This window comes from Lineus longissimus, chromosome 7 (genome assembly GCF_910592395.1).
Source record: "Lineus longissimus chromosome 7, tnLinLong1.2, whole genome shotgun sequence".
NCBI classification, from domain to species: domain Eukaryota; kingdom Metazoa; phylum Nemertea; class Pilidiophora; order Heteronemertea; family Lineidae; genus Lineus; species Lineus longissimus.
In genome coordinates, this window is record NC_088314.1 from 1,805,895 (window position 1) to 1,819,771 (window position 13,877).

Sequence of the window (13,877 nt, forward strand, 5' to 3'; positions counted from 1 at the left end):
TTTTAATGAAATACCCGCAGTCAACACATGTTTTATACCAACAAATGACAACATTGTTTTATTTAACCCTTCAGTGCAGAGTGTGGCTCCCTTTCTGCCTTCTTCGACCCTCACTGATCATTGCCCATAACCACTTGCAATAATCTTTTTTATCCTTGTTCCACCTGCCCAACAAGATCAAAATCCCTACCAGGAGAGATCAAGCAAGGCTTCGTGACTGGTGTTGTTTTCATCTCGGAGCCTCTTGTCCCAAGAGATTTGCTCAAGAATCTGAAAAGATGAGATTTAGAGTTACATACGCTTTGGTCCAGTGAACTTTCCGAGCGACAAAAATCGACTTATTGGTGTCGTGGCAGTTTTCTTGGCTTCTGATTTCACGGTGCCTGAAAGCGACTTCTGTTTCACAAGTTTTTTCTTGATTTGAGATTTGGAGGAAGTCAACGGCTGGAGAAACGCCATGCTTATGAAGTTATCTTTACAGACTGATGGTATATGCTGGTTGGCGTAACTAACGTAACACTTCGATGGTCGATGCAGGTTATGATGTCACCAATGTGACAATCTGAGTCAACTCCAGAGAAATGATTTCCTGAACGTTGGTTTAATCCTACACAAAGTTGTTTCCGAATAACCAGGAAGATGCCCTTGAGATAGGCATGGATACGATAACAGTGAACTCATAGGCGACTGATTATCCATCAACATCTTCTGTACAAGTCCATACAATCCTTGACCAGCAGGTCGTCAACTCATTTCGTTTCATCCGAAGTACACTGCCATTCAATACAGCAATATACACTTCACAATAACAGCATAAACTACATTGTACATATAGATTTTTGTTATCTGGTGCAGCCCGTCCCGACTAATAGCAAACGTCCTTGATTGATGTTGGGCTGATTGATCTAAGGGTTCGATATTTGTTCATTTGTCACCTGGGCAACAATCAGCTTTACGACAATTGTTCGATCCATAAGTTTGATTCATAACGTCAGTGTCTCAAACTTGAGTGCTACGTAGGTGAACATCCACAGCAAAACCTGCGAGTTAATCATGTTCCCATGTTCTGCTGATGTCTGACCAGTGTACCTATCCTCCTAAACCTTTCACAGTCACAAGTTAAGTATCCCAAGATTTTGCCTGTGCACCTCCTAAACTTCATTTTGATTGGAACTAAAATGGCAACGCAACAATCCGATCTGCTTCAGCCACTATCTGCTTCCCTAACGTTCGACACAAAAAATTGTATGATTCAGTGGCAACTGATCAAAACTTCTCCTCCCTGTGTCTGCTACCAGGCACGTTTCAATCCAGGAGGATGCCTTGAAAACGGCACAATTCACAGCCACAAAACTGCAACTGCAAAATGGATGCTTTGAGAAACGCTTGTGTATTCATGGTCAAACCTGTTTCGGATGCCCAAAATACAAAGACGGAAGGAAAATATTGTGTATGTCACAAAGCATGACAATGAATCTGATAAACAAATAACGATTTTGCGGTGAATCAAATCGGTGTCATCTGTTGTTGGACCGCGTCACAAGAACAAGAGGTCCATCTAGGATTCTGTTCCTGCTCCAATCTGGAAGGATTCCTTGGGCGTCTTTGACTAAACAACCTGGGACGCTCAGCGGGGCAACTTCCTGCAACCCGAGTTTGAAAAGTTTGGAACGTCATTACTACTAGAACCGGTTCAACATCTCCAGCAGAGAGAAAACGATTCAGATGGATACGCAATCACAGTCTGGTAACTCAGTAAGGAAATTCGGAAAACTCAATTCATGCATAATGAAACAAGAAGCAAGCAGAGACCCAAGTAGAACGGAGAAAGCCCAATTTCTCTGGCAAATTTTCAAGAAAATAGACAGTCGAAAGCTGGTTGGTGATCAGTTGTCATCTTGCAAGTTCACAGCAGAATCTATCGATTATGAAAGAAACAGGATCTGTACCAAGACTGAAGTGTCATCTGCCGATTCGTAAACGACTGCGAAAATCACATCACATAACTCAGAATACTTGTTTCGCACCAACCATCGGGAGCTACACTTTTTTACACATATGATAACATAACATCTCGGTCGAGTGTCGACGCCAATCAGAGGAGCAAGATGCCAATACCAAATGGAAGCTTCCTCGTACGTCATTGAGACCTTCGGTGTCGACCCAACACTTCTTTCATTTCATCAGTGAATGAAACACAGATTCACATCTCGCTAATTGGCAAAAGCCAATATGGTCATAAATATGAAATGATCATCCTTTAACAGAAAATGCAGCTCAAAACTCACAGTATTCATAAACTTATGGTATACCGCGTCTGAGAAAATGTCTCAATACAGAATTCACTCCATCATTGCCGAATCAGCACAGAGCTTGTCATCAATTCCATAAATTAGGCCTTGGTTTGTTGTTACATTTGCATTCACTGATTGGACCTAATTAGAGCTAAATAGTGCTAATTAAGGACAGGTCAGGACAAAATGAAACTGGGGGATGGGGTGACAGGCTGCTGATAACCACTGCTCCTCCAATGATGTTACACCTGAACAACTAGCCCCATCTGTTGTCTGAAGGTGGAATTAGAATGGACTGATCTTGCAGTCCATCTTGAGACACTTTCAATCTTATGAGCACAACATCAAGACATGGCCTTTTTTAAAGGTCAACATCTTTCTGTAATCAAGAATCTGATCTTCAGCTAGAACGGATATAGGATGTTATCATGATGGTAAAAGGCATGTGCCTATCATGAAGGGAAGCTCATGACCATGAAACAACACGTTATTCAATCTCATGAGGATAAAGTGACGAAAGTGATGAAATACTGCAGAAACCTTCATGGTCAAGATGAGATTGTAATCAAAAGGTTCCACCACTTATTTTTAAAGGGTTAACTATAAATGCCAACTAACAATCATATTTGTACAATATATTAAATGTATTGACCTTCCCATGTCTGATCATATTATTTTAATGTTTCCTGCCGACACATTCCCGCCACTGCACCAACAGTTTTTGTTCAATTATTTCATCATAGAGATGACGATCAATGTTCAGGTCTGTATTCAGTAGACCATCCACTTTGCCAAGGGAGTTCCACCCAGCCATTAACAAAGACCATAAACAACACACCTATAAACTTGCCACAATGTCAGCAGGAAATACCAGAACAATTGAAAATCAATAAGTCTTGGTGTTAGACAAAGAAGCCGGATTTACATGATGTAACAGTTGGTCACGCAGACAATGTCACCAGACAATAAACTCAGTCAAAATATATATAATCGGACATAACTCAATTGGCTCAGGATGTATTTATTTATTATAATGCTATGGTCAAGTTGGAGGTTGTTGACCTGACACATGACTGGCATTAAGGCCTATTATTCAATATTCACAACACTCAGATGGACTTGTGATCAACAGGATTGACAGTATTGCAAGCTGACAGTCAGACATCATTGGAAAGGGTCAAAAATAGAAGATTGCTAAAGTACTGTGAAGTCAGTCAGGAGTCATCACCACTGCTCCTGGCAAAACAACAGGCAAATGAAACATGTTGTGAGATAAAACCTTCATAAAATCGAGAAAATATTACTTGGAACTTCCCACATGCTTGTTCCTTGTTTATTAATTATTCCTTGTTCAAGCAGTATGCTATTCATAGTCGGTAATGAGTGTGAAGTTTTTTATATGTCTATCACTGAGGCGAATTCAACTCAAAAGAGGACATTATGAGTGACCCAATTATACACAAATGGTATGTATTGGAGATATTCAATGGATTTCAAGGTCACTTGTCACCCAATGCTGTATTTAGCACTCATGGTCACATACATATATGTTCGGGTGATGTTCATCACAAAACTTCCATGTGAAATTGACATCTATTTAGAACTACAGTAGAACCTCTCTATTAAGGACACCCTCGGGACTGACAAGTGCTGTCCTTATAGCGAGGTGTCCTGATTAGAGAGGTCAAATTGAATGGAAACCAGCAATTTGGGACCAAACCTAGTGTTGAGAGGTTGTCCTTAATAGAGAGGTGTCTGCTAAGGGAGGTTCCACTGGCACTGTAGTAGGTGACTGAAAGTAGCATTGTGACAAAAACAAGGATATTTCTATTTGGTGTAGCAGTAGCATTGAAAAGCCCACACAGATTTTGAACAAGGCCATCCTATATTTACATCGCTTGATAACGGGAGTACAGGACAGGTTCCCCCCCCCCCGCCCCATTGGTTCTGTTCATGAAGATGAAGTTTTCTGATATGATGACAAACTTTACTAAGAAAACACTTCAGATTTTACTACTCCAGGTTTAAAAGTCCTTTTTTGAATTTTCACACAGCTGCTAAGAATAGATACTTTGTGGACCGATATGGGCATGGCCTGATTTAAAAGTATAAATTCCATGATAAAATCAAATGCGATGTATTTTTACATGAGTGTGAGACGCATGAGTCAGAGATGTGCTTGATATCAGTGTCAATGGGCAATCATGACTACAATATCAAGTTGAAATCGACAATTTGATCTGAGATTGCTGGTTATCAGGATGAACTTGAATCTTGATGCGGATATTCAATGAAAAGCACTGAAATGTCATGACAGTCAGTCAATATGGGGAAATATACTGAAGTTACAAATCATAATGTCTTGTCTTGCTTTCATTTCATTTCCTTAATGGAAACTTCATGACCGGGCGTGAGAATTGAACAGTGCTGGTGTAATTTTATCAATCCTACTTTTGAATGCCAGAATATGATGCAGGAACTAACACACATGACAGAAGAACACCAGGTAGCACATACTTGAATGGAGTGTGCACGACACAAAATACATACTCTTGTCAGCCCAGTTCATAATTCAATAAATATCTGATTCAATGAAACAAGGTCAAAATAGCTTTAATAGTGATAAAGAATATAACACATACCCATCGAACGGAAATCCGAAAACAAACTTTTCCGACGCTTCTTTTCAGACATTTTACGAGATTTGAAAAACTTCTGCGGGAGAACCATACTCTTTATTTGAAGAATATCCATTGTTAACTGTGCACTGGCTCAAAACATTATGACTGAGTCATACTGTATAATGTACACAATCATGTATACAGCATAGCCAGGTCGCGTGTGTTTCACACCCCTTTTTTGACATGGCCTACTTTTTCTAACTAGTGAATAAACTCAACTGGGTTGGCTCATTTTCGTGGGAGAGGGGTGTTGTGTGGGTTGTTGGTGAAAGCACCTGGGCAATGATTGATCATGATATTCTATGAGATGATATCATCTGTTTTCTTATACAACCTTTGTATTCAATAAATACATAGCACCCGCTGCCACAGGAGCTTCCCCCTCCTCACCTGTCCAAAAATAGGAAATTATTATTTGTCAACTTAATAGGCCTAGGCTTCTGACCTGTGTGCATTTGTTAAGTTTGGTCTCTGGTTTGCCTTTGCCAAAACTGTCCATATGTACAAAGCAGACTCTGTTATGGTATTCATTCATCCACAGATGTAACCGGATCAAAATCTGGAAATTTGCTTCCAATTTCTGCTGACTCAAACTTACTTTTAAAAGTAAATGATGAAGAGCCATGATAATAGCTAGGTATTTCGAGACCAGTTTGCCCCAGCACACCTTACCAATCATTATCTGATCATCTTTTCAACCTATATCCTGTTTGATCCGAACAAACAAACAGGAGCAACATTCCGGCGCAGCCAATACCTAGGTTATGACGGTGAATGAGATCATCTTCACCTTGGCGCACAGCCGAGACAATCATTCTACCTCTTAGCACGCCTTCAGAAGTCTAGCAGCGGCAAAGGGCCTATCGAACTCAAGGGTTAACCCAGTTATTCCAGCTCTTGGGGGAAAGGATGCCAAGGTTTTACCATACCATTAGTCTGCAACAACACTATTGCCATCTAGTAACCAAGTGGAAACCTAAAATCAACAAACATCTCAACAAGTTGATTCAATTATCCAACACAGATGCGTCATGCAATTTATTCCATAACAGGGAAGAGAATAGTAATATGTCACCCGCTCTACCAAAACTAGGCGCTTGTCGCATCTGAACTTGCCAGGTTGATACGGACTTGTTGTTCATTTCCCTACTGTAGACCTTTTGTGAAATGTGACCAAATCAGTTTGTAATAGATTTCACAAAAGGTCTACAATAGGGAAATGAACAACAAGTCCGTATCAACCTGTCCAGTTCAGATGCGACAAGCGCCTAGTTTTGGTAGAGCGAGTCACATATTTAGAATAACGCCAAATGAACATGCAAGGCCATTAGAATATGATTAGATTGTGGGCTTACTGGTGATGAGAAAACATTTAAGGAAAGCAAGGAGAAAATTTGTGACCCGTTCCAGCAAAACCAGTCGCATGTTGCTCTGAGCTTGGCAGGTTGAGACGGACTGTTTGTTCATTTCACTATTGTCTGCCTTTTGTGAAATCTGATGACATCAATTTCTTCTATTATCTCCTGGTGTCATCTAGGCTCATCTTATGTGTGACATGCGACTGGTTCTGCTAGAACGGGTCACATTTGAGAAATTCTCTTTTCCCTAAGGACTAATGAATGAGGAGGTCGGATAAACCTTTTTTTGAGTTTTGGGAAGCTCCCGTGCTCCATTGAGATCGAGACTCTCAAAACATTCAAAGCACCAAAAAAACAAAGCCAGACAGAGTGACACTCAGGTAGAACCCCAAACCAGAGAAGAGAAGCACATACAGCTTACACAACATGTAAAGGCATAAAGAAAACTATCACCACTTTCATGCTATCAGGACCACTTTCATGCTGATGAGTTTACATGTAGGACCACCTTCATATCCACTGGTCAGAGATCTCAGTTGTTGAAGGGCAGTGAGGGGTTAGGGCATACTACAGGTGGAACACAAGTTAAGCTTGTTCATGGGTGCAGGCAGATGTGAAGCTTTATAGGACAAGACAATGAGAAAGCATGCCCTCTTTGAAACAGAAGGGGGAAGTCTTGATTGTACATTGCATATGCCTAATGTACACACATGTAGTTCCTTTTCTCTTTTGTAGGTGGCTCCCCTTCCATTTAAAAGAAGCCACATTTTCACCTTCATCTTACCTTTACCAACCAGATCAAGGAAATGTGCATTCTATGGCAAACTTTGTGACAACTATCAACGCCAATATTAAAGAAACTGACGTGTGTTATTGGAGTCCATAATTCATTGTCATTCGAATGCTCACATATTGATCTGTCACAAAGCACACATCTCTAGGGTGAGAAAAACAAAGGGATGTGTAGAATTGGGTGCGTAGAATTGGGGCTTACCAATATTTCTCGTGCTCGGCCAAAATCCGTTATTGTAATTACATGAAGTGTGGTACTGGTGATCTCCTAAGATGGGTGCTGACCTCTGGTGGGGGATATGATCACCTAGTGAAACCACAGAAAAGATACAAAACAACTGTTACAACACTTACAAGGAAGCAACTCATAAATGGCGTGCAGGCTTTGTGAATACAAAACACAATTTCACCAAACGACACCAAGTAAATCACTGGAAAACAGAAACTGGAATATTGGTGGGACACCTTAGAAATCTCATGTTTAATCTGCCGATGAAATTTGTCTTTGGGCAGACGTTTGTACTGTAGAAAGCTGATCATACCTTCTTGTGCAAGTCTGCAGGAGATTGGAAAGTCACGTATTGTTTTTGGCAAAATAGAGCTGGAGGGGAGGCAAGATCAGCAGGCAAAAAGCAATAGACTGCAAATCTAGAAGTAGGGCCTAGGCAATGCTATCTCATGAGTATCATAGGCATATCAAGTTAGGTTCAGCGGAGAAACCCCCCCCCCCACTCCTAGTCATCCCCAGTGGATCGAACTACTAAACCCTAAGCTGAGAACAAGATGTTAGAAGTCTCTTTCGCATCCACTTTAAAAGCATATTGAAAATACACAAGATGAATTATGCCATCAGAGATTTATGCCATCCCATTCATTTTGTCATATCAGCTTTATCAGTCCTCGAAGGCAGACAGCCATGCCTGGCAAACACCACCAATATCTCGAATCATCATGTCTGCTTCATTAAAAACAGTTCAATTAGGATCGAGAAATGATTTCACAATTACATGCTATCTGGTACTAATGATATTTTCTGCCAATTTAGAAATTTTTATATTCAAGCTCATTTTCATCGTTGGTTCTAGTATGTACCTGGATGGTACAGTCTGTGATCTTGATCATAACACACTGTCACAACCCGGTGTTTTTTGCTTTCAAACTGCGAGATGTGAATTTGGTGATGGAAAGTCGTTGCAAAGTTAAAATCAATGGCCAGTATCAAGAATTCATGATGAAGACTAGTCTTTATTCCTGCCAGTAGTCATGTATGAGAGATACCATTTTGTGACTTGCACTGGCAGAAATGTTGCCATTTCTCTCTTATTCCTATACACCAAGAGATCCACAATCGGATCATATTGCCCAATCTCCATAACATTGCATCAGAACATCACCAACAGGAAGATGAAAAATTGATTTCTTTCATGTAATATCAGTCTTCCTGATGTCTGGCATCAACTATTCATACCACACCGATGTTCATTTCCGTGTGATGGGCATTAGCTGGCGTTCTCAACGGGAAAAAAGAACGCTAAAAAGTTGGTGCAGGAAGGACACCAAATGGCTTCATCAATTTGAACTTGTTAAAAAACGGCTGTTTTTCAACTTTTTTTTCAACAAGAGTCAACTGGGGGTGTTCCGATCTTTTTGAATGATGTGGAAGAGCACATTTTTTGATCAGCCTTGACAGAGAGTTGCAAGATGCCAAGAAATCTCATCCATGTTCAAGCATGTTTCATTCCTACCTCACCCGGTCGGTACTTCTGAATTTCTTCTCAGCACTTCTACTTACCTATTAAAGATAAGAAGAGAGAATAATAAATATCATGTGACAGGTACACTTTACTTATAGATGATATAACATACATCTCCTGAAGAAAAGTCACATGAAAGAAGCCTCTGAAACGAAATAAAAGATTGGGATGATATTATTAGGTGAAACCCCTCAGGCTGTCATGCAGGATTCAAGATGACAACTAAGTTCTAATAATGGCTTATTCCATTGCCGACCAGTGCTGCCATTTAAGTCGCAATTTCCGACCCAATCTTGTGAAGTTGCCACACAACACACAACTCACTTTTAACCTTCAGAGGAACAGAGTTAAATTGTCAACAGATCTTGGTCGATCCTTTCATCACCTTTGGTATTTCAATATTACTAAGAAAGAAAGAAATATCCAATTCTGGAACATGCAGAAGTAGAACTCGAGGGAAAACCATGTGATCATCTCTATTGGAAAACGAATATGTCAGGATCAAATACAAGCGTGCAGACAAGGCTTATTTATGTTATTGGTGATGTCTGACAGGATGTCGGTCCAAACAGCTGTCTCAAGTAGCAACAGACAAACAGAAAGCCAGAAGACTGTGGGCACAAATACAAGGAAAATGTCTTTCGTCTCAACACGTTTATTTAGCCCAGGTTTGTTTCATGAGAAACAAATAAAAATATTTTCCAATCGTGTCATTGGTGATGTTTTCTCAAATACTAGTGTCCTGAACTTGTAACCACCAGAAGAAAAGCCTTCATAACTTCACATCCCCCAAGGGAAACACACCAAGCAACTAAGCACGATAGAGTCCCTGCACCTTAATTCATGATACTCCTGATCAACCTGATACAACTTGTAGGCGTGCGATGTTGGCAAATTCTCTAAGAACATTGAAATATGATAAGCTTTTTGATGCATGGTAGTGGGAGGTTGTACATGTACTTACCAACCACTTAGCCATAACGCTGAATTTCTGACTTCTTTCCCATCGCCCCCCCCCCCCCCCCCCCCATCACACACCAGAACTAAAGAAGAGCGGAAGCATTTGGGAATTTATCCCGCTGCTGTAATAATGGGCTCAGAATCTAAACGACAGGCTTCCACTTCCGATGCCAGTCCCGTTCCGCCACTCTACCCGACAGTTTCCAGTCATAGCGGTTTGGATGTGTTTGTCGGCTGTGATGCAAAATAATGTGGTTCAGCTTTCAGGTTCTAGTTCAGTGTTTGGAGTCCACCTGGCACTCCTTGCAGGGTTCCTTCTAGGGGGCAGGCTGGACACCTCAGCTCAACGTTGTTACCTTAACTGATCTTCAGGCTCAGGTGAACATAGCTATCATTGTCAAGATGGTCGTAAGAATAGATCTCCCAGACCATCTTGACCAACAGGGTTTTATCATTGCTTCTGGCACTCAAAATATAATGTAGATCAAGCCAAAGGATAATCTCAGGAGTGCACTTTCTTACCCTAGAGCAGAAGTGCATTCATGACATATGACAACAAAATTGGCGTACTGTGAGTGGTGGGACATATTCTTGATGACAAGCATGACAGTTGCTTCCCACGCACACGGCCCTAAACACTCCCTTGTCAGACGTTTCTATCATAGCCAGACATTAAGGGATGGCTGCTATCCCTAAAGTCAATATATTGACTTGACGTCTGGGCAAAGAGTTACCGGTTTCCTTACGCTGTAGCAAACTGCTGTAGATGATACAATCATGGAGATAACAATTTTCACGACCGTTGAGATAACGTTATTGGGAAGAATATGAATGTGATGAAATGAAAGAACTAGGACCACGTTGATATCATCGTGAAAGGCCTGTAGCGCCCTACTCGCTGAGCCGATGTGTTGGAACTTGGTGCTTTCACAAGCAATGTCCATCAGATCAGAGATGTCTGTTCAGATTCGCCGACATCCCCATGGAACGCTTCTTCAATTACTTGACAGTGTCGTCTATTGATTAATAGTAAGAAAGTCGTGTTCCTCTGCCTTACACGTCTTGCCGAGTTGACCAAGGTTGTTGATGTGGTTATCCAGGCCTTGTAGGGTTAATGATACATCTTTAGCGACAAAGGCAGTGAAATACTTCAGGGCGTCAAGATGTATAATCTTATAACGGTATGCTGAGCAAAACAGCCGTATCAGTCTCACGACGTCCTATCAATTCTCGCTCAATGCTATAACTAACGACACCCCGATGTCAGAAATAGCGATGCTGACGTAGGCAGTTGAGATCGGCGTGTGATGAAGGAGGCAGTGTGATCTGATTGGATGCTTATCAAGCCTGGCACGATTAACATGCATGTAAACAAAAGATGGATTGATTCCCGACATAAATCGCTCTTGAACAAGAAGACATGACAGAGTTCTGTGGTAAGTTTATCGATGAGGACGATATTGATTTTAATATAAGTCAGACTTGCGTATTTTTAGAAAGCTGTAATCGTATCCGTGTTATTTCGAATCAATATTCTTGAGACTTTATTTATTGACACAGACAATGCTGCAGGTTATGATTAATCTGTAGTTGGTGACCAAGATGGGAAGGAAACTATAGGGCCGTTTACACGCACTGCTAAAAAACATGTGATCTTAATCAAAAACAAACGTAGTCTGCTGTGCATGCCGGCAGGGAGATTTTAGTCCATGAGACCTGATTCAAAGACTGTGGGCCTGTTTTAGTCTATACAACCAAAATGGTCGCAATTTTTACCAAAGCATATTGAGATACAGAGCTCTCCATCGTTCCCTTCCAATATTCAAATAACCAAGGTCCAATCTTTTAGCTCCTGAACACGCAACCCAAAATGAACCTCAAAGACGTCTACAGCATAATCGATTTCATCATGGCATGAGGCACCAATCTCTCCCAATCAATTTCAGCAGGAGTCAGATGAACGCAAAAAGCCAACTTTTATTAGAAAGCGGGTGACAGGTGACGGCAAATGGGCCACAGAGTAATTGGCAAAGCTAATCAAAGGATAAATCCATTTCAAGGTAACTTGGAAGAAACAAAAGTGTACATTATATGTTTGGAATTCTTTGAAGAATGTGCTCCTCTAGTGATCCACTCTGCCATTTCTCCATCCCTATTACATGTATTCAGCTGGCTCTGCCCCTTCTTTATCTTAGACATAGAGAGTCAAAGACAAAGAGTAGACTAGAAGACTGATATACTATTAATAACCATATCACTGTTTGTCATATCTGCTGAGGGATATAACGCTTCAATCAATATTTAGCTCGGCCATTCAGCTTTTAGCTCATCACCGGATGCGCATATAAAACCAACACATCTTATTCATCAGGGATTGACTACATTCCCTCATCTATTAACATTGTTAGACTGAACCCTCAAGGAAGTTACCACCCACACCATGGCTTCAGCAGCGGGGAAGCAGGATGTACATGTACATATTTTAGCTGAAAACTGAACGGAGCTTGAGCTTGATAGTTTAGGGAAGAACACCAGTCTTTGCCATTTTTTGTCTAAAAGCTTCATGGTCCGTGACGACTGGGAGGACCTGGCCCCCCAATAGATATAGCTAAACATAGCCAGAAGTGATCAGAGGAAACTCCCTTCCCTTTAATCCAATCCACAAAGAAGACACCCCACATCGGCTTAGAAGACTATAAAGGCAAGGCAGTAAGTCCCTGATGGAGATGGAATCGGATTATATGGTAAAGAACCTTGAGGATAACCGGATCATTGCATTGCCACAGGTGGTGTTTGGCAGAGATGTCAAGGCGCATATAGCGGTAGTGTGTATCACTGCAGGTACTATCACTGTGTCAAACAGGTCAAAATAGATCAACTTCAGACCAACTGATAAGCAACACCAGCGACGCCGAAAGAATCCTGAGATCAACCACTTCGCGGAGAATACCATGAAGAACTTCAAAGCAGTAAACTGAAGCTAGATTTGCCCAACCGAAAACCATCCAATCCCAATTCAAATGTCAAGAGAGACTATCCACTATTGCTCTAGCTGAACATGACACAAGAGAGTTGCCTGTAATGCTAGAGCCACATTCCTCACAGCACGAATCTCTTTAGTGCCTGATGAGTGAGGCAAACCTTCCTCTTCTTTCTTCATCAATGCTCACTGTGACAACAACTCGTGCAGAAAGTTTCCTCCCCACAGGAGACCGACCAATCCTTTGATCAAACCGGAGAATGATTCCAGTGGGGGAGCACACCAGAGTATATATATTGAAGGGAGTCTGACCAAGCGAACACGATGTTTAATGGGGTGTTGCAAAACTGCAGCCACTGCAACGAGGCACTGACAGTACCATAGCTCCCAAAGGAAGAACACTACACCTCAAACGGCACCTCTCTGACATTGACAAAGGCAATCCAATTCATAAATCTTCGTAATGGGTCTGTATACGCACTGAAACATTCCAGATAATGGTATTGGCAGACATTGAAGAAAGCGCTCCAATTTCCTTCATGGACATTTACTCATTTAGAGGATTATGGAGTTGGGGATGAATGGCAAATGCAGCGGCAGTCAACGCAAAACTTGTACCACCTCATCAGGGGTCACAATGAATACAGTGCCAAGTTCTTTTCTACTCATTGCCTTCTATATGCTGCATAACTGCAAGTGATTTGTCCCAAAGAGGTTCTGCAGTTCATTACAATCCAAACAGACAATGTGGAATCTTGGTCCTTTGTTCAAGTGCTCAAGTCGACATGCAATTCAACTGTACATCTACATGTAATGGGCTCTCTATGACTGATTTAAAGCCTTGCTACCTTCGAGAAGGGTTAACCAGGATGTGGTGCAGAAGAACAGAGCAAGGTAGTAGAGATGTTTGGTGCAATCAGTTCCTCCTCACATACCAGTCATGCCATTCACAGAGGCCAACACTTTCACATGAAGGAGTAGGTGTCTGGAAAACATCATGACACACAAGGCTCTGAGATCAAACAGTCCCTCCAATGAGCTCTAGCTCTCGGGTTCCC

General features: G+C 41.3%; 1 protein-coding gene across 6 annotated transcripts in view; it reads right to left on the reverse strand.

Moving 5' to 3' along the window:
* The window catches only part of LOC135491747 (cyclin-dependent kinase 17-like), a 45,723-nt gene that overhangs the window by 19,716 nt on the left and 12,130 nt on the right, over positions 1-13,877 (reverse strand). For 2 of the 6 annotated variants that reach the window (XM_064777865.1, XM_064777866.1), the window contains one exon: positions 7,328-7,432. The exons of 2 other annotated variants lie outside the window; for them this stretch is intronic. In XM_064777865.1, the coding sequence (XP_064633935.1) occupies positions 7,328-7,432 (105 nt within the window). Of the gene's footprint in view, positions 1-299; positions 460-4,936; positions 5,079-7,327; positions 7,433-13,877 lie in introns of those variants that run through there. 2 more of the 6 variants (XM_064777869.1, XM_064777867.1) reach the window with 2 other exon arrangements.